The sequence below is a fragment of the Danio rerio genome, chromosome 5 (assembly GCF_052040795.2).
Source record: "Danio rerio strain M-AB ecotype USA chromosome 5, GRCz13ab, whole genome shotgun sequence".
NCBI lineage: Eukaryota > Metazoa > Chordata > Actinopteri > Cypriniformes > Danionidae > Danio > Danio rerio.
Genome location: NC_141025.1, coordinates 17,819,462 through 17,845,593, shown reverse-complemented (window position 1 = coordinate 17,845,593; position 26,132 = coordinate 17,819,462). Strand labels below are relative to the sequence as shown.

General features: G+C 36.8%; 1 protein-coding gene across 5 annotated transcripts in view; it reads left to right on the top strand.

Annotated features, from left to right (window-relative positions):
* Positions 1-12,075: 12,075 nt before the first annotated feature.
* galnt9 (polypeptide N-acetylgalactosaminyltransferase 9) overlaps positions 12,076-26,132 on the top strand; it is a 196,045-nt gene continuing 181,988 nt past the window's right edge. For 4 of the 5 annotated variants that reach the window (XR_015491057.1, XM_087253359.1, XM_087253360.1 and 1 more), the window contains exon 1: positions 25,282-26,120. Coding sequence is in view for 4 of the 5 variants with exons in the window: in XM_087253359.1 (XP_087109485.1) it covers positions 25,880-26,120 (241 nt within the window). In the remaining variant the exon portion in view is untranslated. Of the gene's footprint in view, positions 12,160-12,921; positions 13,004-25,281; positions 26,121-26,132 lie in introns of those variants that run through there. The other variant, XM_087253362.1, reaches the window with a different exon arrangement.

The window sequence follows — 26,132 nt, the reverse complement described above, 5'->3', positions numbered from 1 at the left end:
GACAGTTAATACTCACACTGCCAAGTCACTGAGGGAGATTCACAATGACAGCTGCAGATAACAAGCTTTATCCAATCAGTTGGAGGGGAAAAAAGACAAAAATGTGTGAGCGAGAAAGAGAAGGAACGGACAACAGCTTTATTTGAAATTGTACAGTGTGTGGTTTTGTGATCAGAGTTTCTATCTGTTCAGCAGTAATCAGTGCTGATTATTAATGGAAAATAAACTAGAATGTGCTGTTCATTTTTTTTTTTGATTATGCTGAATATCTTCCTTAGTTTTGAAGGAGACTTTTTGGAAGTTCAAAATACAGTACATGTACAGTACTATGTTATTATTTAGTTTTGAAATTGAAACGCCTGGTTTTAGACCACAGTAATTCATTAGTATGGTGTAGGCCTCATTTTGCTGCAAACACAACATTATTTCCGTTTGGGAATGACAGATTCAAGTCCTGCCCAGTGGCCAGAAAGATTTTGAGCCATTGTTCTTACAGAACAGTGGCCAGGTCACTACGTGATGCTGGTGGAGGAAAACGTTTCCTGACTCGCTGCTCCAAAACCCCAAAGTGACTCAATAACATTTATATTTGGTGACTGTGCAGGCCATGGGAGATAAAATTTACTTTTATCTTCATCAAACCACTCTTACCAGTCTTTGTGTATATTGGTGCATTATCATCCTGATTCACTGTAGCGCCTTCAGGATACAATATTTGAACCATTGGGTGCGTATTATCCTCCAGAATGGTTCGATTGTCCTTGGCAGTGACTCGTCCATCTAAACACAACTATTGGGCCTAGGGAATGCTATGATATTGCAGCATAAACCACCACTGATCCACCCCCATGGTTCACTCTTGGCAATCAACAGTCTGGGTGGTATGCTTCTTTGGGGCTTCTCCACACCATAACTCTCCCGGATGTGGGAAAGACGTAGAAAGAATAGGTTCCAAATTGCATTCTTATGTACAATTCTATTGGAATACCTGGACGATGCACTTATTCAACCGGTAAAATGTAGTGTGTTATGTTGGACACTTCACACACTCAACGACCACAGCTTTGCTCACGCAGTGAAAGGGGTGGAGATTTCGAGATTGAACTGAGGTTGGATTACTTTATTTATTTTGGCACCATTGAAACTGAGATCGACACAAGTGACCAAAAGTTTGGCTATAGCAGCCTGGCCATGTATATTGACAATGTGGATCTCCCGACAAACAGTTTTGCTGGAAACAAGAGTTGAGGTGCACATTTAATTTTGCAGTAAGTTGGGCAGCCGTGGTTTTATGTTTTTTTGGATACGATCCGTGTTAGCACCTGGACATCCCTTTCAGAAAGCTTCCTCCTGCGGCCACAGTTACTCCTGTTGGATGTAGTTTGTCCTTCTTGGTGGTATGCTAACATTACCCTGGATAGCATGGTTCTTGAAACAACAAAAAGAATTGTTGTCTTTGTCACATATGCTCCAACGCGACACACAGCAACATTTTATCCTCTTTTGAACTCTGATATGTCACCCATAATGTTGTGTGCAATGCATTGCTTTAAGCAACACTTTGTTATTACTCTGCTAATTAAACACTGGAGTTTGAGTATGCACAATTCTGTCATAGAGCGCTGTGAAAAGGCACAGGACTAATCAAGTTGATTAGACATTTAAAAAAGCGAGCAATTGGTTCATATTACACATTTCTGTCCAGAGAGGTCATCTTTTACTCTTCGATTAGTCTCACACAGTCACATGATGCGATTTTGCAGGTCATATTCTACCAAGCTTGAACTTTGCTCTGCAGCGAACTGCGAAATTTGTCGTACAAGCTTGCGTTTGCGGTCTGTCGCATTCGCCTGCATATGAATGAAAGTCTATGGGGTGAGAGGTGCAGTATGACTGTGGCTTAAGTCAGCCAATGTTCTGTCAGATTCATTGTTCAACCCCTCTAAAAATAAATGTATTCAATGAAATTCATTGTACATTGGGTCTGAAAGTTTTGTCAAATGTTTGCATGTTAAAATATAAATATAGCATTGTGTCGTGTCAGTCAAATTTATACACCATCTCTGAAGCTTTCATCCATCATAAAAAAATTCAAATAGGGTATTTTTTTTGTTTTTCGCATCTGTAAAGCAAGTGTTTTGAGAGGTGTTTTGACAATTCAGAGTCAGCGTATAAGCGAATAACAGGTGAAACCTTTGGAGAATATTTAAGCAAAATTCAGCCTGGAATTGACAAGGGATATTTCTCTTGGCCTGGGAGACATCAAGTCATTAACCTTAAACTCATTAACTGTTAATTAAGCAGAATTGGCAGTGAGTGAGCTATGCACAGCTGGTGGTGGACACTGAGGTCCAATTGGTTTATTAAATGAGGGCTGAGGTTTTTGTCGCTTGATCATTGAACATGGCACTAGCAAGGCCAAGGTCATGCTGTAGGTTTTTGTCTCTTATAGGGATATTTTTGATGTAAACTAAGGAAGAGTATGATGATTTGGTAGATCTGTCAGGTAATCCTGAATGAGGGTTCCAATTCCAATTATGGGTTCCAATGAATGTCAAATTCCCCCAACTAGTTGTCTAGACTAGTTGTCTCGTCTAGTTGGTGAATTATTTAGGGTGGTGGTTCTGAAACTGCATGACAGCAAGACTCCACATTGTGTGCATCAATACTAAAAAGGTAAATTTATTTTCCTTTTGCTTGTGCTTTAGGATAGTCTAATAAAGCTAAGAAATTTGTTAAACATATTTTTACTCACAAAAGTGAGTAAAAAGTGAAGCCACCGCTCTGCCATATTGGTAAGCCCCACTATGCTCAGGCGTTCTATGGAATTAATAGGAAATCACCCAACAAGACTTTCACTTGGATTTGAATTGATTTAACTCTATTCCTTCTCACTGAATAGAAATGTCTTGTTTGCGTACTTAAAATATAGCCTTTATCTAATTTATGATCTATTTTTCAGCTGTTACTACTCACTTCACTGGAAAAGAAAACTTAAATTTGCACACAAATGACAGAATGAGCTTAAAGAGAACCTGAACAGATTTGCCTCATCCTTTACTGAACTTTGTGTCAGACTTGTAACTGTACACCGGGTCATTTTTGAAGTGAAGCGACTAGTCCCCATAGCCCAGACGTTGTAGCTCCCTGTCAGTCGGACACCGCAAGATGGCAGATCCAACACTTCCGGTGGTTTCAGTGCCTTTTGGCAGATTAGACCGCAACGCACAATCCAGTCATTGTACTGCATATAGTCTATAAAATTTACCTTTACATTACTAGAAAAATGTGCATTCATAATTTATTTATTACAAAACTGTCTGGAATACTCAATTCTGATTGGACAGTCGTGAAATGCCAACGTATGCTTTTATTTCCAGATAACAACTGCTAAAGCCCCGGGTCATCCATGGCAGGGTCATCTTGTTACTGAATAATGCGCAAGTTCTTATATTACATAAAATAAAATAATGAAATGACATGAAATTCATTTAATTGGATACTTGAACCAAGAGGGAGATTTTGAAAACAAAAAAAACCCTACGTTAACAAAAACTCATTCAAAGAAAGGTCCTAAATTAGGATCATAATTTTTAAGAATAAATGTACTTTTAAGCCCATTACATTATATCAAAAAAAAACTATTTATTGCTTGTAATATCTAAATTTTTCATTTTTGAGAAATCTCTATGGCAAAGCACCAGATAGAATAATAGAAGAACATTACCTTAATGGACCATTGCTTAGAAAAACATATATCATGCAAATAGCATGCAAAAACATCAAAGAGCATGCTATACTTCTGCTTTTAAAGTGCACATTCAACACAGAAAGAGGTCTTTTTTGAACAGTATTATCCCAAATGCTTTGTTCGCTACTTGCCTTGCCTAATGGCACTATTTATATTCTAAACTACACTTTGCTTTCGCTGTGCTTTTATAAGATTGAGGTATTTCGCTATATTTCCATCACATTTGGGGAAAAAGCAATCACCAGTCGCAGCTTCTTTTTGAAACTTAAATCATAAACTGCTTACATAAAGTTGTGGCATTTAAATGCCCTAAGCTTTTAAAATGCCATAAAAGCAATGTAGTATTAATGCAAGCCTGATGTTTATGAAACATCCTTAAACAGATGATGTGTGGCTGATTGCAGATGTAACACAGAGCTAGGAACGCTCTGGAAAACAGCTTCACGTCAATAGATTTTTCATCTCATGGCTTGTGGGAACAATATTTTTGTATGCAGAGCAATGGGCTGTGGCCTTCTGATGAGACAATGGAATAATTAGGAGAGACTGTGTTCCAAAGAACATTAATCAAGTGTATTGAAATTAACTTTCAATTGACTTTTCTTTCTGGAAGGAGGAACCCATGTTGATAAATTGTGATAGCGTGTAGTCTAACGTTGCATATCTTTGTCAATTAACCAGCTTGCTGCTTGTTTTTATTGCATAACAAGTACATTTAACCTTATAGAGAAATGATACACATTTTATAGAAATTAAACATCTCTATTTTTGTATTCTTGTTTTTCCAAACGAAATTATAAGAATATCTGTGATATGGTGTAGAATCTTCAAGAACAAATTTTCATCATTATTATGGAAACAGAAATGTTAATTAAAACTGCATATATGCTAATATTATCTGAGTAACTCGTGTTACTCAAAAACATGCAACACGTGTTACTTTTTACCTTGCTTAATTGACTTTTGAAAAACATATTGCAAAATAAAAATGACCTTAGTCAGGTTGAATCACACGCTATAAGGGAGTGTGCTGCGAGGAAACAGACAATCGACACGTACTCATCATCATCATCATCAGGTCTTTTTTTCACAGCTGATGAGTCAGGTTACTGTTCTAGTAACTGAATATCTAAGGATATTGGTTTATTTCCAGTTAGAGGGGGTAGCCGGTATGTTAGTACTTGCTGAAGACGCAAACTGTTTCACCACAACTCAATTTAATGAACTGATTTGACGGGTTTACTTAGAAGATCCGGTTAAAACAAAAAAATGGTTATTACTTTTATTGTTAATGAGATGCAGCCACTGTCTAAGGTAGAAGCGACTATGTTTTGTAATATTGTAAAAAATGTATCTTTAAACGTTATTTAATGTATAAAGCTCAAAGGTTTATTTTGATTTGGGGATTTTTTTTAACGTCTTACAGTTCATTTTCTTATTAAAAATTTTAAAGTTTTAAAATCTGTTTTTGCTTTCATTAATTATTTCATGTTAGTACTCTTAAGCTTTATTGCAATCTTTATCTCAATGGACAGTGAATTTACCTAACTAATAACACAAAACCTACAAAAAAAACAAACACATTACTTTACATGCTGTCATTAATCCGTACATACAGCATGTAGCTCTGGGGTCAGAAAGTTCTCAAAATATAATTTTATTCTACATTTTTTAAAGGAAATGAAGGTGTAGTTGCTTTATAGATGGTTGGTAAATGCAGAGCTTCTCGATAAAAAAGGTGAAAAAAGACCTGCAAGTTCTGAAAGAGAACAAACCTCAGCCAGGTAAGGAAAAGTAACACAAAAGTAACACAAAAGTAAGTAACATAACTCAATATTGGAATGCACTACTTTTCCCAACACTGGACTCCACTAGCAGTTTCGCAATACGTCATCGATTTTAATCCCGCTACAAAAATGATTTTAAACTCGAAAGATGAAACTAGCTGACAAAAGCTCAAAATTATTTAGTTTTTCCTACAATTAAAGCTGACAGCTGCTAACGTTGTCTTAACTGATGCTCAACACGACAGACACGGTGAGTCAGTGGCTAGCACTGTGTCTCCTCACAGCAAGGTCACGGGTTCGAGTCCCGGCTGGGTCAGTTGGCATTTCTGTGTGGACATATGCTAGATAAGTTGGTGGTTCATTTCGCTGTGGCGACTTCTAATAAATTTGTGACTAAGCTGAATACAAAATGAATGAATGAATAAATGTTGATGTTTGTACTATTATTTTTATTATTACTTTTATTGTTATAATACTCTTCTTTTTATTGTTGTTTTACAATATGTGTTTTGGTATTGTTCAGCACTTTGTTCAGTGCCAAACTGAAGTCAAATGTGTTTTATATATAAACTTCACTTAGTAAAAAATATTTTTGGGTTGAAATAGGATTATTTAAGTTACTCCATCAACAGATAACTTTGCTCGCTTTAACAAAAACTTAATTCTGACTTATTATTTGTGAAAATAAAATATTATTTTATACTTGTCTAGAAAATGCTTCTTTATTTAACAATTTATAGGTTTTAGGACTAGAAACAAGACAAAAACAACGATATTTTAAGCAGCTCAGCTCCTCTTCCAGTCCGTTTCTATATTTCCTTCCTCCATTATGACCTTTGTAACCGTAACTTTTTCTTTAACTTTTGTCTTTGTGAGCTGCAACCACCCTCTGTCGCTTTTCTTAATTATTTTCTCTAGGACTGCCATGCGATGCCTTTATCTTTAATTACAATCACATACAAAGGCAGAGAGGGGGAGGATAAGGGAGAGGAAGTGAGAGAGGAGCTTTACACTACTTTGATCTCGCCTTTCTTCTGCATCGCCTCGTCTGTGGGAAATAAAAAAGAATAGATTAATGGCTGCTCAAAGCTGTGCTTCTGTGTACTGTATACACTATAGAAATGCCATGTAAAGGAATTGGGTTCATGAGAGACCTCCTTTATTTTTTATAATTGTGTGGGATGATGTATGTGACAACTGTTCTGTTAGATGCTGCAGCAAAGTACTGCTATATTGTTGTATGCTATCAGAGTGTTGGTGATGGGCATACTAGATGTTGTGAATCTGGATGTTACATCTGATTTTTGTCTTCTGTTGGTACAGTAGGCTATTCGTGTATATTATACTTTGAATGTGTGATAATTGAGTGTTGGTAGTCAGGCTTTTATCTTAACATGAAGTGAATATTTTCAAAGCTTCAACTTATCAACTTCTCTAGCAAGTTTTTATGCAGTGGATCTTCCAGCTGCAACCCATCTCTGGGAAACATCCACACACACATTCACACAGACGCAAACACTACGGACAATTTAGCCTATCCACTTCACCTGTACCGCATGTCTTTGGACTGTAGGGGAAATCGGAGCACCCGGAGGAAATCCATGCGAACGCAGGGAAAACATGCAAACTCCACACAGAAACGCCATCTGAGCCGATGCTCGAACCAGCGACCCTGCAACCTTCTTGCTGTGAGGCGACAGCACTACCTACTGCGCCACAGTATTTATTTGTCACAGAAAAATAAAATATATTGTTTTAGAAGATGGTTTGAATAACTCTTTGTTGGTTTTCTGGGCCATCTTAACAGTAATTGGGGACAAAAAAAATGTTTTTCTTGCTATGTTTTGTCTTGTTTCTAGTCCAAATATCATAAAAAAAATAATCAAGTAAAAATATTATTTCGTTTTCACCGTCAGAAGAAATAAGTGAAAATAAAGAGATTTTTCTGTGTTTAGGAAATTATTTGCGATTAATAAAGCACATGAAATAATCTTGTTTTCACTATCAAATGTAGGTATTTGGAATAGAAACGTTAGAAAAAAGTTAGATTTTTTTTTTTTTTTTTTTTTTGCATAAATCATATAAAGTCCATATAAATACAGAGATTAAAACAATTCAGTAGCTCCTGGTCAACTATAATCAGACATTGTATATTTTTGCGATGTGACTATTGTGAATGTGCACTTTGCGATATGGATGCTGAACCGTTGTATTGTGTGACCCTAGCATAAACCCATACCAAAATATTTTGATTGTAATATATTTTAATTGTATAATATTGTGTTGCCAGTGTAATTGTCTGTATTTGTAATTATTCTGTGATTTTTTAAATATAAAGTAAAAACAGCTAAACATTTTGTGACTATGACACAGAAATACTTTGTGATTTTATTATGCGTGTGATTCCATGTACTGCTGCGATTATGTGAATGTGTGATGATGAGAGTTGATCAGATGGGTGTGTCTCTTGGCTTTCTGCACTGTTGTTCTCTAATATCCGGCGTTTCAGCCTCGCTGTTTGATATCTCGCTCCCAACTGTTCCCTCATCTGAGGGTTTGTGGAGGGATTCATGTGTGTGTGCACGCATAACTGCCTGCTAAAGGAATGATGAAGAGAATTTGACCATATGTGCATGTTTGTATGTATGGGTGTTATGTGTCTGTTCTGCAGCATGTACTAACATGATGTGTATGTAACACATCATAACCGTCAAGACAATAACAGCTGGTCTGCAGATGACCACAGATGGACAGAGCATACACATCCCCCAAACACACACACACACACATGCACACATTTGGCTGTTTCCCTGGTGACTAGCAGGCAGGTGCAGCTCCTGCCAGTTTTAAACTTTTGCAGTGAAATCGCAGCACAATTCCTCATGGTTTTGTGCCAAATTCACAGCCAGACGCTACTGGTCCTTTTCAGTTAGAGTGCCATCTTAAGCCTCTAATTAAAAATAACCACGACGATCATCATTATAATCACCATTATCTCCCCGTTTCTCATTACAGGACTAGTGTCCAGTGACCAGTGGATGACCTGTATGTAAGACAAAGTTGTGAGTGGAAAATGAGGTGCTTGTCTGAGTACAGAGTGTTATTTAGCTTGAGAGGAACAGACTTTAAATAAAAAGGAAAAGTATTACCTTTTCAGTGTGATGTATTTTAAAGAGCGCCTATTAGGCATTATAAAAGATCATATTTTGGTTTTGGGGGTCTCCAACAACAGGCTGATATACTTTCAAGGTCAAAAAACAAACACTATCCATGTCTTATAATACGCATTTATTTTTACCTAATTATCCCAACGACTCCCATATGGTTTGTTCAGCGATTCATTTGTTGCCAAAGCCCTCCTTAGCGCGATTCTAATCTGTGCTGATTGGTCGACTGCGTTCAGCGTGAGACAGAGAGAAATGCCCACCACGGCATATCAACATTGTTGAAATAGGCAGAGTGTATGTGTGAGCCTAATGCAGGAGTGCGTTAAATCAATGCGGTTAAACACCAGCATATTGCTCTGTTCTTAACCATGACACACGTTCAGTAATAATCCACAAAGTGGCAAAAGTTGAACTATTTTGAAACTTGACTGCAGCAGCTGTTGGTGGCCATAGCAATGACAAATGGCAGAGGATCACAAACTCACAAACGCTTTTAAATTCATAAAGAATTCATAAAGAAAGCGGCACGTGCATACAGAGGTAAGCAGTCAGCTGGTAAGCTCAAAAAGTCATACTGCCTCGTAGTGTTCATTTTAAAGATGAAAAGCAGCCATACATAGCTCTGGCTACTTAATTCATGGTCTTCAGAAAAATACATAGGGGTACGTTTTCAGATTGAACCTATGTTGCATTTTCCATTGATTGGCCATTGTGTTCAGATGCTCCACAGATTTGATTATAGCTGAGAACTTTTTTAAAATTGTTTTATCACTCCTCACTGCTGTTCACCAAGTGCAAACACAGATACACGGAAACTGGATCATTTCAAAGGCATGATGATCAGTTGATCCATCAGCATCACTTATAAGTCAGCTCATATACTGAACAGCCAATTGGTGTGGCCTTGAAATACTTGATGAACAACATCGAAGAGTGTAAAATGCTCATGCACTCATCAGCACTTAAATTTACCATCAAATTTACACTTTTTTTTCATATCAGTACCAATTGGTACCGAAATCGATACTTTTTACTACCAAAAGTAGAACAACATTTAACTAGATGATTTCTGCGTCTGCAACTATTAGACTTTATCACCTCCTATTACCGGATATCACGTTTGTGACTTTGGGTGAGTCACAAACGCCTTGCCAGCAGAACCATGAACATACGATATGTAATACATAAAAGCCTATGTGATCTGCTTTATTGGTCACAGGCAACCATTCTTATCAACCACACCGGGGAGACGTGAGGATGTTGCATAGTGTTGCTTTAAACATGCCATTGATTGAATGCGTTAAATTGTTCTCTGATTTCTAGAAGGTATGTGGTTTGGGTAAATTCAAAAACTATCCAGAGATGGCTTTATATTCTCATTTATAATTACAGGAATTACCTACAAAAAAAAAAAAAAAAAAAAAAGATTACTTTTGACCATATTTGGTATGGTCATGAATTTTAATTACCTCTGCTGTGATGCAGTATTGTCAGTGCCTGACCCCCCCAATTGGTACCGAACACACACACACGCACGCACAACAGATTAATACAATTTTTTGTCACAATTTCTTCATGTTACATTATACTTTTTTTGAAGGGTTGTTGTGAAGACATTTGAGGTTTTGAGTCATGCATGCTTTTTGAAAACATAATTATTGTATGGATTTTTGCAGATAACCAGAACATGCAGACTTCATTTTTAAACAGTATGCTTGCTTTTTAATATTCACAGCCACTTGTCCACACCGTGATTAGAATAAGCGTACAGCACTTCTTTTGATTTAAATCCAGCACTGATTTATTCATCTAACTTTAATCGAATTCCATGACATTCTACATTATACAGCTAATTCTATTTTAATGGCAGGATTTTGCAATTCCACCCATGTTTTCTGCTAAATTGTCAAGCCTTGTATGTAGTTCAATAGTCTCTCTTGCTGAATGATGTCTATGGAGAAACTGTATTTATGAAAACAGTACTTAATTGATTGATTGATTGATTGATTGATTGGTGGGGAGTTGTGGAAATAATTTAATACAGTAATGGTGCATGTTAAGTTGTATTTATAATGCTTTTTCTAAATTGCCCAATTAGCGAGTAGCTCTTGTCGATTCCTAAAAAAATGACAATTGACATGGTTTAATTTTGCACCTGTCTATTTTTATTTGACGTCCACATAATCTGACCCAGTTGGAAGAGGTGTGCCAGACCATGATTTGGTTGGGCTTTAGGGTGGTATGCTTATAGTGTGAGTGGACAGGCAACATCACTTTTAAGGGTCTGTTTCATATAAATGTATTAATCATTCTTACTTTTCAATGTACACAAACTGTCGTAATTTATTAAAGACACAAACCCCTAGCTGCACATCACCTGCCACCTTCAGCAAACCCAGCCTGATCTCACGGGGAAACGTAAGTATTTTGTCAGTTTAGTGGCTAATTCGTATGAATTCCTACAAGTTCATTCGTACAAAAATGTAAAATTTTTAAAAGGAGGTGTGGGACCCAACCCCACCCGTCATTGGGTAATGAGCAAATCGTACTAAATTGTACGAATTAGATTGTACAAATTCATACGAATTAGATCGTACAAATTCATACGAATTAGCCACTAAATCAAAAAGTTTCGAATTGCCACGAGATTGCATTTGAAAACCTCCTAATATGTGCAGCTCGATGACTTTATGATAATTTATGCTTTTACAATGTAGATTGTGTCAAAACAGCTTCACATAGAAGATCATAGTAAATTGAAACAGTGTAGTACAGTTTTCAGTGTTTTAAGTTCAGTTCAGTTTAGCTCAGTTTGTGGTAGTTGTGTGGTTTAATAATCATTCCTGAGAGTCCAAACACTGAAAAGCAAATCCATCGATGCGCAGCTCTTCACATCCCGAACCCAGCAAGCCACTGGCGACAGCGGAGAGGAAAAAAACTTCACCAATTGGCAAAAGTGAATAATTTAAAAAACTTGAGAAAACCTGGCTCAGTTGGGCACGACCATTTCTCCTATGGCCAAATATCTTGTGCAGAGCTGCAGTCTAGGCACCGGATCCAGTCAGGGATCTGTTCGGCAATATATTTAACTGCATGTTACTGCATTCCAAACGGTTAAAACGACTAAGCAATGTCCGCAGTGCTGAGTGAAAGCGCTTTTCTTCCTGATTAAATTAACAGTAGCATCATCAATGGCTTAAGCATACTCAGGTTTGGAAGGCAAAATGCAGTGTGAGTGCAGGCCTTTAGGGGAGAGGGAAAGGGGGACAATAGTGCTTCGGCATGGTTCAAGGCAACTGTATCTAGTGTGAGCACGCCTATAGTCCATCCTGCACACTCCGATAAAGTAGGTGGCGCTATGCACTTGAAAATTCATGATTGCAGTCCACCATAAAGCTAATAATAATAAGAAGAACATTTTCCGTCTAGCTTTGTTTGCATAACCCCAATTTAAGTAAGTTTGTCCTTTGTTGTGTCTTGCCATGTGCTAATATGTTACAGTATGTGTTTTCTACATCCTTAGACTTGCCTTCAGTGGACTCCATTTGTTACAACACCTAACTTTAAACACAGAATCTTGCCATTATGCAACAGGAGATAAAGTAGACAGCAATATAATTATGTCCAAGCATAATTTGTTTTTCCAGTTAAGGATTCTGATCTTAAATGCAGTGCCAAAGCTTGCATGCAAATCTGAAGGCACCAATGTTAATTATTCCAGACTGCAGCGGAAAGGACAGTTGCTTGAGTGTAATTTGCATACAGTTAAGCTTTGCCCTGTGCTCCGTAGTCAAGTCAGGCCTTTATATTTTAAAAAGTGGTCGTTAATGAAGCTTTCTTGAGAGTGGAAGGTGAGTGTGAGGGAGCAGCACCCTCAGATAAGCAGATGGCAGAATCTTGATTTTAGTGCAGCATATAATGTAATGCTTCTTGCATGTTTAATAAGCACATTAATGTAAGCAGGCAGGACTGGGGTTGACTCTGTAGCTGCAGGCTCGCTAGATGTGATCCTGTTCAACTCAAACAGACTTGTAGACACTCCTGTGGATTAGTGTCATCATTTATTACACTAAAAGTTTATGATGCATGGTTTTTTAGGCCACCAATATGACTCGCTCTTTTGTGCATTAATCTGTCTGTCATTCTGTTGATCTTTTTATTGTTTTTTTACTGTATGCTTCTGTCAGCTAAGAAACTAAAGCTACATTTCGTACAGGCTCACCAAAATTGGACAATAGAAGTTTGGAAAAACGTTGTCTGGTCTGATAAGTCTCGATTTCTGCTGCAGCATTCTGCAGGTAAGGTCAGAATTTGGTGTTAACAACATAAAAGCATGCATCCATCCTGCTTTGTATCAACGGTTCAGGCTAGTGGTGGTGGTGTGATGGTGTGGGGGATATTTTCTTGGTACACTTTGGGCTCAGTAGTACCAATTGAGCATCATGTCAACCCCACAGCCTACCTGAGTATTGATGCTGACCATGTCCATCTCTTTATGACCATACTGTATCCATCTTCTGATGGTTACTTCCAGAAGTATAATGCGCCATGTCATAAAGCGCAAATCATCTCAGACTGGTTACTTGAACATGACAATGAGTTGACTGTACTCAAATGGCCTCCACAGTCACCAAAACACAATCCAATAGAGCACATTTTTTGATGTGGTAGAGCGGGAGATTCATATCATGGATGTGCAGCCAACAAATCTGCAGCAACTGCTTGATGCTATCTTGTCAATATGGACCAAAGGGGATTTTTTTTCTAGAACCTTGTTGAATCTATGCCATGAAGGAATAAGACAGTTCTGAAGGAAAAAGGGGGTCCACTCCAGTACTAGTAAGGTGTACCTAATAAAGTGGTCAGTGAGGGTATATGTTTTTTTGTTTTTTTTTGGAAAAGGAAAAATCAACAATAACAAAGTACAAATTATATATATAAAAAACTGAAATACATAAAAAATAATGACAGTATGAACTTCCTCTTATGTATACAGAGAAATTCTTTAAAAAATGATCTTGAATTTAGTATTGCTTTAAAATTCAGTTTAATCTATTAACTGAAAAAAACTTTACAGCATATAATAAAAAACTGGTATGATGTAAAATGTACTTATTGACTCAAATACTTTTAAAATAATAAATAAATACAAATACAATTTGATACAAACATTCTTCATTTTAGTTGTTGTTTTGCTAGTAAATCCATGAAAGAAAATAAGTTCGAGATTGTGTATTTGGCAAGCCTTTTAACTGGATTACCGTAGCAAAATGTTTCTCGTTACACACATCAGTGCCTTTGAGAATGTCAGCGATGTTTGCTGCATCTTGTTCTTAACTGTTTTAAATCACCAAGACATTTGTAGTTTGTATAAGAGAACTATGTGCCACTCTGAGCTAAGCTGATATATGGGCTGTACGGCGACAGTTTAAGTGAGTACAGCTGTTTTGCTACACTTCAATACTTAGCAGTTAAACAAACTGCTAGTGGAAAAAACAGACAAATCACAAAATATGACCATGTAGTCACAGTCACAGCATTCATAGTAAAAGTTCATAAAACATGTTTTACCACTTTGCATGCCCAAAACAAATCCACAAATCCTGTGTAGGAGTATGTGTTACTTCTGAGCAAACCCTTTTCTTTTTAGTTGCAATATGTTTAGTTTAGTCATTTCATTCCACTTCTGTTTATCTAAAAAAGCATAGTCTGCTTCCACAAAGTAGAAGCAAACCAATAAATAAATGAATAGCTTAATTTGCTGATTATGCACCTTAAGTAACCGATAAGTAGCAGTTACTCAATTTGCTGATTAATTATAGGCTCATTAATTAGGAATGGCAGTGAGTTGGATATGGGTCTGAATTGCGTATTACTTCAACTCTGCCTTAAATACTCTTTCTTTCTTTTTCTCTTTTTCGTTCTTTCTCTTCATGTTTGGCAAGATTGATGTCTGACAACTCAGTGTACAAGAAAAGACTAAAAGGCGACTGGCATCAGCTCTTAGTTTCAGTGTGGAGTAAAAACACAAATAATGTATGTCACCGAAGATTCCTTTGGAGCTGGAATGTTTCTATCAGACTAGTCCCTCATGTAGAGCCTGCAGTATTTAATACGTTTTAATGAACCTTAATGAGGTTTAAAGAATTAGATCTTGCTTTATAGCATCATGAGTACATTTCTCAACTGCTTTGATTGAACGCTCTTGAAATAGAAGTGGACAGAGATAAAAAATAAATAAATATACATACACAAGCTAGATCTGAGGTTAGAGCCTTACAACACAAGCCAGTTCCGTGCCTTCTATCCCGGACGAGCCCCCTGATTGCTATGATTACCCTAAATCTACGGGTTGGTGAAAAATGTAGTAAGATTATTGGAGGTTTTTACTCCTGTCCCAGCCAGCAAGCACCACACAAGTTATCTTTCTTTCTTTTTGCTGGTTTGTTTGTTTTTTTGTTTTTAATAAAAAAGAGTGGATAAATAATTAAATAAATCCAACTTAAATGGTGATTGCTGGCTGGGACAGGAGTGAAAATCTCAAAAAACATGCTACAATTTTCTCCAACTACTTTAGATTAAAGATAAATGTAATGTTGAGAAAAATACTGAACTTTTTTTAAGTTTCATTAATGTTTTATGCTTTTCTCAAGCTACAATTTAGATTGCAGACATGTAACTAAGGGGTACATTTCATTATCAAAATGAAACCCAAATAAATACACCAGTCATATTTGTGAGTGATAAAATGAACATGAGCAATTCAATTTTCACATTCACTAGTCTCCTCTACAAAGTTACACAACACAAATGATCTTCCTTTTCTTTTTATCAGAGTCAATAAAAAAGACAAATTCTTCAAACCTTTGTGGTGATTAAAAACAAATAAATGAATAAAATCTGCTGTCATAATTAACTACAGTAGCTGCATCAGTCAGTGGCAAACACCTTCTTTTTGCTGTTTTGGAGAAAACGCAGGCAATTCTAAGTCCCATCTGTTTGAGCAGACGTCTTAATAAACCCAATCAGCATTTTGTGTAATGCAATTCACATTCGGCAGGAAAACTAATTAAATTCTGCCAAGCCACTCAGTTCTTGTTGTTTCTTATATGAGAATAAATGACATGCATGTCTTAAGCTTCAGTAAGGAGAAACCATGCAACTTAATTCAAGAGTTTGCAATATATGTAATCGAATTAAACATTTAGATTTTTATTTTTATTTTTTACCTCTTCCAGTGGTTGTTGAAATACATTTGATCAGATTATCTTTTGTGGTGTAAGTCTAGCGCTCATGTGAACCATGCATGCAAAAAGACTGTCCTATTATTGACCAATCATGTGACTGTTACAGTATATGATAAGCATCATATACAATATGCATAATATACAACAGAATATACAGAACAATAGACATAATGAGAAGAAATTAGACAAATAAAAAAAAACATTAGTTTTTACAGATATGCTGCTCAGTGTTTTAAGTAAAGAAAATTCTGTATAGCCATCGATCTGTTTTATGTTTATATGTTTGTGTGTGTATGTATGTTTTGTGTATATATGGTTATTATGCGTTGCTTCTATTTTAGGTGGGACTTTTTGACATTCTCTAAGGGGTTTACAGATAAAAAATAGCCATTTTTTGAATTATGGCACATTTTAAAGTAAAGTTTATTCATGTGCACTGAACCTGTAAACCAATAAAGTATAGACTAAATTTGTTAAGGAATCTGTTGAGGCAAGGTGGAGCTATGAGGTGTTTATTTTTTATTTTTTTATTTTTTTGAAAATCTATTGTTTCAAAGTTTTGGCACAAGCCCAAAAAATAATTGTAAAATATATGTAAAACCCATTGACAGACATAGAAAGTGACCAATGGCTTTATTTAGCAATATATGAAGGAACTTAGTGTGTAACTTTTTCTAAAGCACAAATTCATGGGGAATAAATAAAGTTAAAATCTAGACATTTAAGGTTTGCACATGCAAATGCTGATGAAATCATGTAGAATCTAGAAATTCCTGTCTTTGGCAACAACTATGACCATTAAATGAACAGCAGAGGGCAACTTACATCTAACACGCAGAGACTGAGCATGCTTTAGTGTCAAAAACACTTATGCAGTCACAAAATACTTTATAAATACTGACAGTATACTTAGATAAATATGAACTGCACACTGCCATCGCAGTGACAATATAAACATTGATTAAGAAAGCACCTGATGGATATGTTTGCACAAGCTTTGCAGTGTACCTGTGTCATGTTTAAACATCATTTAATATACACAGTAATGATAGTTTGACTTTGAGGCATGTTTAAGACTGTCGATTCTATATATGTTGAGGGACTGTATATCTAAATATAGTTTCAATTAATCTTTTAAAATTTCTAACAATATCTTTCATGCCAATGAAAAAGCCACCCATGCATGGCAATAATTAAATTCTTGTGCATTTAATTAAAATAAAGTTAACTAAAATAGACTTTCTGATTATGATGGAGGCATCCGATTCTACTCAAATGTACTATTTGTGAAATACATGACATTTGAAATAGATTCGTGGTAGACTTAACCTCACATTTCAATTTTATCATTAGGATTAGATGAACATATCCCATCTTTATTTGTTGGTGAAAGCCTATTGTAGTCATAATGGGAAAAAATGAGAGGGGGAAATAGGTGAATCTATACAAGTGCTTTTTTCTTTATCATGGCTACCATTGTTTTAGAGTTTTTCTGTATTTATTCTTAAATTATTTATTTATTTTTTAAGTGAAGTTTATTCATAAACTAATTTCGAGAGGATCACGTGCTTATGATTGACACGGCTGGCCCCGAGTCAAGCTAATGAACGAACCACCAATCAGGCTATTCCTAACCCAGTATAAATAACCAAACGCCCTACCTTTAGTCATCTTCGTTTTGAAGAATCCCCCCTTCCACCCCTTCTCCTCCTCTTTTCTACAGGGCAGCACGGCGGCCCAGTAGCTAGCATTGCGGCCTCACAGCAAAAAATGCCTCCAACTTGGGTATCCACCCAAACGGTCAGCATTTTCATGCAGAGTTCACATGCAGAGTTCTCCCAGTGCTTGCGCGGGTTTTCCCCGGGTCCTCCGGTTTCCTCCCACACTCCCAAAAACATGAGACTAAGTAAATTGACTAAACCAAATTAGCACCAAATTCAATTCTGTCTGCAACACATCACCTTAGCGATGTGGTTTACATCACCTTGGGGGGGGGTTCTCGAGATCTACCCGAGTAAAACTCCCCTCTTGCCCTGCAACGGGAGGGAGCTCCGGGCTCAAGGATCTTTTGAGCTCCGGGCTCTCTCCCGGGACAGCATGCCAAACTTGCTTATTATCAATCATCAGCTAAGTGTGAACTCTTGAAAGACACATGAGTGAAAACTCAAATAATCTTACTGCAATTTTCACTAACCCCAGATTTAAGGTAATCATAACAATTGGGAGCTCGTCCAGGATATATGGAACTAACCTGTGTTGTAAGGCTCTAACCTCAAAATTGAGCTTGTGTAGTTTTTTTATTTTTCATCTCTGTCAACTTCTATTTCAAGAGCGTTCATTTATAATAGGTGTGGGGTAGACTTTGTGTAACCTTGCATTTCAGTTTCATCACCTGGATTAAATCAACATATCCCATTTTTATTTGTTAGTAAAAGCCTGTTGTAGTCATAATAGAAAAAAATGAGAGGGAAAAATAGGCGAATCTACACACATGCTTTTTTTTTCATTCTGGCAACCATTGTTTTAGTTTGACTTTTAAAGTCAGGCAGCATGTGCATCCATAAGGATGATAGAGTAAATTCTCCTGAGTTTTTCTTTATTTATTCTTAAATTCTTTGTTTATTTATTAAAGACACTGTGTAAGCAGGGCTGCACAGGTTGCTTTGAAAGGATTAAACTCTAAGACCTTCAGGCAAGGTTTGCTCATCATAGAATTTGTGTGAGCTTTTGCAGCTTTTACTTCAAACCAAATTGGCTAAAAAAAAAAACAATCTGACTTCGATAAACATTGCAGTTTTCTCTCAACAGTTTCTTTAAATAAATAAATTAATTAATTAATAAATAAATGTGTTAATTAAAAAAAAAATAATAATAAATACATAAACAATAAAAATAAATAAATAATAAATTAATTAATTAATTTGTAAAAATAAAAAATAAAAAAACAAAGGAAAAATAAATAAATAAATAAATAAAAACATAATAAAAATTATAAAACGAACAAACAAACAAACAAACAAACAAACAAAAAAAACCCTCTTCACCTTGTCTTGATTATATGGCTTTTTTGATTAATCTAGTATCACAGCTGTTGTCTGTGGGTGCTGTATGTGTTTATACTATCAAAACATAAGTGTTTGTGTAAAAACCTTACAGAATGGCCAAATTAGTCTGTTCACAGTTCACAGTACCTGCCCTTGCAGCTTTGTAAATAAAATATGGTAAGTCTCACTGCATGCATTGAATACAATTAACTAGGATAAATGCAAATGCTATAATACATCTGTGGAAATGAAAATGAATTTGGTGACCCACTTTACCGTGTCTAATCAGGTGAACGCATTCTCTGTCACACACACATTGGCAATGCTCAGAATGAAATATCAGCATTCTGCGTGCTGCAAGTTATTCGCAGAAAACTGTATAGTGTTATTTTAAAAAGTAAAACTCTGTGCAGTTTGCAAAGTATTTGCCCATTTTGGCATCAGCATTTAATTTAAAGTTAAGTATTTTTATAAACTTTAAAGAAAGTATGTACAAACAAAATGTCTATTTCAATGTTTTTAATTACATTTTTGTGAAAACAAAATGTCAAAATATGTGAAAACTATCATTCAGCATCACAGATATATGTATGTAAAAATGAAATGCTTATATTTTGACAGGTGATTATTAAACTACAGTGGGTACATAATTGCAGCCATTTGCTAAAATCATTTAAGTTCATTTTTGCCCTCATTAATGTACACACAGCAATCCGTATTGACAGAAAAACACAGAATTGTTTATGTTTTTGCAGATTTATTTAACAATAAACACTGAAATATCACATGGTCCTAAATATTTAGAGGCTTTGCTCTGTAGTTAGAACCACCCTTTTGATCTAATACAGGCATGAGTCTTTTTGGAAAAGTTTTTCAAACCTGGATTTTAGGGATCCTCTGCATTCCTCCTTGCAGATTTTCTCTAGTTCTGTCAGGTTGGATGGTAAACGTGGTGGACTGCCAATTTAGGTCTCTCCATGAAATGTTTAATAGGGTTTAAGTTAGGGCTCTGGCTGGGTCATGTATTCCACAACTGCATTTGGGAATCCCTTGTCATTCCTCCTTGCAGATCCTCTCCAGTTCTGTGAGGTTGGATGGTAAATGTTGGTGGACAGCCATTTTAGGTATCTCCAGAGATGCTCAATAGGGTTTAAGTCAGGGCTCTGGCTAGGCCATTTTTGGAAAAGATGCAACATGTTTTACCTGGATTTGGGGATCATCTGCCATTCCTCCTTGCAGATCTTCTAAAGTTCTGTCAGGTTGGATGGTAAACGTTGGTGGACAGCTATTTTATGTCTATCCAGAGATGCTCAATGGGGTTTAAATAAGGGCTTTGGCTAGGCCACTCAAGAACAGTCAGTTGTTCTGAAGCCACTCCTTTGTTATTTTAGCTGTGCGCTCTGGGTCATTGTCTTGTTCGAAGTGAAGACCGACCCAGTCTGAGGTCTCTGATTAAGAACTCTGGTGAAGGTTTTTACCCAGCAAATCCCTGTACTTAGCCATATTCATCTTTCCCTTGATTCCAACCAGTCGTCCTGTCCCTGCAGCTAAAAAACACCCCTATAGCATGATTCTGCCACTACCATGCTGTTGGGACAGGTAATGAACAGTGCCTAATTTTCCTCATATATAGCGCCTAGAAATAAGGCCAAAATGTTCTATCTTGGTCTCATCAGACCAGAGAATCTTATTACTCACCATCTTGGAGTCCTTCAATATCAAGTCCGATCATTATAATCAAACACAGACTCAAATGAAGCTGTAGAACCATCTCAAGCATGATCAGAAGAAATTGACAGCACTTAAGTTAAATGTTTGCATGTCACAGCAAAGGGTCTGAATACCTAGGACCATGTGATATTTAACTTTTTCTTTTTAATAAATCTGCAAAAAATTAAAAAATTCATTTTTTTCCCTGTCAACATGGGTGCTGAGTAAATTATTTTTTTTTAATTTATTCAATTTAGTTTATTCCAAAATTAATAGAATTATAGAATAAAAGCAGTTAGAAAACTTTAAACACCATTTTAAGGACAAAATTATTAGCCCCTTTACGCTAATTGTATTTTCAAACAAACCATTGTTATGCAAAAACTTGCCTAATTACCCTAACCTTAATAAATCTGACTTCAACCCTATATACTGTATATATATATATATATATATATATATATATATATATATATATATATATATATACAATCACATAACAACTAAATAAATATCAAGGTTCCCTTTTCACACTGCAGAAGTCAATATATGCATATTGCATTGAATCTACAGTATTACTTGGCTTGCTTTTGTGGAATACTGCACACTGTTAAAAATGTATTCTCTGAATATATAAAAAATGCATATTATGCAGTATTCATGCTGTATCGCGTAATGCAAAAATAGTATGTATACTGTTTGCATGCTATAGCTGACATTGCCATCCTCTTCCCTTGTCTCTGTTCTCTCTCTCTCTCTCTCTCTCTCTCTCTCTCTCTCTCTCCATCTGTTCAGCTGCAACTTACCGGATTCATTATTTAGATTGAATCACTGGTCAGGCAGTTCCCATGGCAGGCATTCAACTCAGCATGGTGCTACAATTGCCCATTGCTTTGTCCACGTGTTTGATGTGAGCGTGTCAATGAGTGCTCTCATTTCATATATATATATATATATATTAAAAAGTTAGTTTGCCTCAAAGTCAATACTCTGTCATCATTCACTTACCGTGAAACATGAATGCATTTTATGCATGTGGGGCCTGAAGATCCCTAGCCTCTAAAGTATGGCAAACTGCCTTAAGGTGTGGTCACATTCACAGTATGTTATACAAATTTTCACTCAGTCTTCTGTAGAAATACATACATAGTGTTTGGTCACAAATTTAGCCATATACACTGTAGTTGAGTGCACATGTCCCCCTCAGGGCTCGGTCATACACCCGGTGCAATGCGGCAAGTGTGTTTTTGCTTGTTTCCACCCAATGCAGCTATCATTTTTACGTCCGGCACCATGCTGTTTAAATAGCAAATGTATGTGTGCTGATTTGTGTGCTCATGGGCTGGCCATGTGCTTAGATCATTAAAATGTGGCGCTCAGTGTCTGTGGTGGTTAAGCCCAGAGTATATACTTTATATGTAAACGTGAATTTTATTGTGCAGTGCGGGTGATGCAAATATCTTCATTAGAACAGTATGCATGCCATTAATGCTTATAGTGATAGTGTAGTAGTCGATAAGTGCATCGACACATAACGCTCATGGTGACCAGAATTTGATTTTTTGCTCAAGGTATTCCTCAAAAATATAGTATGCATGTTTTGGTGGAAGTCACATGTAATTTATTTATTTATTTATTTATTTATTTATTTATTTATTTATTTATTTATTTATTTATTTATTTATATTATCCACAAAGTTCCCACATTAAAATGAATGAATCAATGATTGAGTTTTGGTGTGGAGTTGGCTGCCACGCCTCTTTTTTAAAATCATAAATTTTTATATGACTGAACTCTAACAAATTCATACGAATTAGCCACTTAACTGATAAAACGCACTTTTCGCCCCATAGATTTCTATTCATACCCATGTGAATGCAACAGATGGAAAATGAAGGCTTATGCGAAAAGTTTCGCAGGCTCGAAAATCACATCAGGTGACTGCATGAGACCAATCAAAAATCAAAACATGACCTCTCTACACAGAAATGTAAAATATGAACCAATTGCTTACTTTTTTTTAATTTCTAATCATCTTGTGTTATCCCGCCCCTTTTTGGGCGCTGTACAACATAATATTGTCATGCTTAAACTCTAGTCTGACCGAGGATCAGAGCAGTATACGATATGTAGTCCATGAAATCAATCTATGATGAGCTGTCAGGTGTGTGTGTGTGTGTGTGTGTGTGTGTGTGTGTGTGTGTGTGTGTGTGTGTGCAACCAGTGAGAAAACTGAAACTGGTGTTTGTGTGTGTGTGAGGTACATGATGGGAACTGTAGTTCCTATCTGTGATAACTTGTTCTCCAGCGATCTGCAAAGGCTCATTCACTGGTGATCATAACAAAGTGCTTCATGCAGGTGAGTGGGCTTGATAAGCCACATGTACTTGACGCAATCTTTTCCTCTCCCTATGCACCAGACACTGTCTTGAAACAAATGTGCAATGCTGAGTGTGCTTCACACAGGTATGGGTGGGCTTGGAAAATCACCTGTAGCACCCACACAAACAAAATAAAAATAAAATAACTTGGTCAATAACTTGGTCTTTATTCATTCATTTTTCTTCGGCTTAGTCCCTTACTTTTCAGGGGTCGCCACAATGGAATGAACTGCCAACTATTCCGATATGTTTTATGCAGTGGATGCTTTTCTAGCCGCAACCCAGTACTGGAAAATATCTTAGTCTTGTCACTTATATATTTCTATTCTCCAATGATTTGAAGCACTTTTTAATACTCACTTGTAAGTCGCTTTGGATAAAAGCGTCTGCTAAATGAGTAAATATACTTGAATTAATTTATTGTGTTAATTATGTAGTTGTTATGTTAATACATTAATATAAACAAATTACCCAATACTGTAGTTTTCAACAAATATATTAGTATTGGTATATTATAATCACACAACAGTTTACTGTAGTAAATATTTACAGTATTAAAGTATTTGTTACAATTTATCATTCACAATAGTTATTGCGATAGTTAAGTTACACTATGTTGTAACTTCATTCGTTGTTTCATTCATTCATTTTCTTTTCGGCTTCGTCCCTTTATTAATCAGGAGTCGCCACAGTGGAATGAACCACAAACCTATCCAGCATATTTTTACGCAGTGGATGCCCTTCCAGATGCAACCCATCCCTGGGAAACACCCATATACACTCATTCACACACATACACTACAACCAATTTAGCTTACCTAATTCACCCGTACTGCATGTCTTTAGACTTGTGGGGAAACCGGAGCACCCGTAGGAAACCCACACGAATGCGGGGGACATGCAAACTCCACACAGAAATGTCAACTGACCCAGCCGAGGCTCGAACCAGCGACCTTCTTGCTGTGAGGTGACAACGCTAACCTCTGCACCATTGAAACTTAATGAAAGCATTTAAAATGATAAAACATATTCAGTATAATAATTTTAATAATCAGGAATGTCTTGTTTTTCCTGAGGATGTTATTTTTTATGTGGGAATTTGATTCACTGATCTGTATATTTTTTGCAGTATATTTATGTATGTGTACTACTTCCCCTTTTATTTATTTTTTTCTTCTTTTTTAGTTTTATTTATTTATTTATTTTGACGTTTTGTAATTTATGTTTTGTTTTTGTCTTCTGGTGTTTTTATTATCTGATTGTGATTAATTGAAAATGAGATGGTACATTTTAAGTGGTTTATCCTAATGAATAAATATTAAAACAATATACAGTATTACTATAGTATCATTATGATAATATTTGTTACACTTTATCATTCACGATAGTTATTACTACAGTATGCTGTAACTTATTGAAAGCGTTTTAAATGATAAAATATATACAGTATAGTAGCTTTGAGGGCGTCATGGTGGCGCAGTGAGTATCACAACCGCCTCACAGCAAGAAAGTCGCTGGTTTAGCTGCGGCTGGGTCCGTTGGTATTTCTGTGTGGAGTTTGAATGTTCTCCTAGGGTTCATATGGGTTTCCTCCGGGTGCTCCAGTTTCCCCTGTTGTGCAAAGACATGCGGTACAGGTGAATTGAATAAGCTGATTGGCCGTAATGCATGTGTGAATGCAAGAGTGTATGCAAGAGTGTTGTGTTGTGGCTGGAAGGGGCATCCGCTGCAAGAAACATATGCTGGATTAGTTGGCTGTTCATTCCACCGTAGCGACTCCAGATTAATAAAGGAACTAAGCTGAAAAGAAAACAAATAAATGAATAAGGAGTGACTAAAATGTCTTTGCTGATTAAAGTAAGTAGAGTTCGTAATACTTTTAATCGCTCACACAAACACTTACCAACATTTTCATTTGCTGTTTTTGCTGTCTTTAATAGCTCCTTATCCTTCATTTCTTTTCTGAAATAGCTACTAGATTAGTGTTGACACATTATGGACAAACTAAGTAGTGCAAATACATTATACACAATAGCCCATTTCTCCACCAACTCTTTGACTTAAAATTCAATCGGCCAATTTTCATAGAAACATTAGTATTTAATCCAACAGCTATCCTCCTCGTCTATCATATTCCAGCGTTTCATCCCCTCAAACAGTCTGATGAATATGCATGAGTTTGCCGACGTCACCAGAGCGCTGAGCAGCGCGTGAAAAGCGGGATGTGAGGGAGGGATCATGCGGGAGCGCGAGAGAAGAACACTGCCATGCAAAGCGTCGCTTGACAGCATCTTTTATACTTGGCTTCGTTGCATAAGGATTGTGCATCTGCGCCGGCTATTGAAATCGCCTTATATTTCGATGCGCGATGCGTCTTCGCTTTACCAGATAGACGGAGTAGCGTGAAAGGATGCTGCACACGGAGGATCGTTGCTGGTTGACATGCACTGACATTTAAAATGAGCCATGCATCATGAGTGCACAGCGTGATTAAACGCGTGCTTTTAATCCGTAGGCTGCTCTGACACATTTCTGGACGTTTGTAATGGGGGTCAACGCTGGAGCCGGAGGCGGTGGGATTTGATCGCAGCCTCTACTGCGTGTTTTTACTTGCATTTATACACTTGCATCATCATCACCATCATCATCATAGGCGCTCGTTGATCAGCTGTTCGGCTTGAGAAACTGCGGCGCACGCGGCTCGTGTGTGGTGCTGAAAGAACAGCTCCCACCACAGCGGATCGTATGGATCAATATTAGGGGGGTCTGACAGTGTCGCTCTCGGGCTTTAATGGCTGTGGCACGCAAGATCAAAACTCTGCTGACGGTCAACATTCTGGTGTTCGTCGGGATCATCCTGTTCTCGGTCTACTGCAGGATCCAGGACCGGTCGGAGGAGCTCGTGCAGATCGGGAGACTGTCGGACCAAAGGCTGCGAGGCAGGAATGCCAAAGTTACGAACTCCATGGACAGGCAGTCCATTCTTAAGAGACTCGAGCGACTGGAAGATGTGGTCTATAATCAGTTAAATGGTAAGTGGCTTT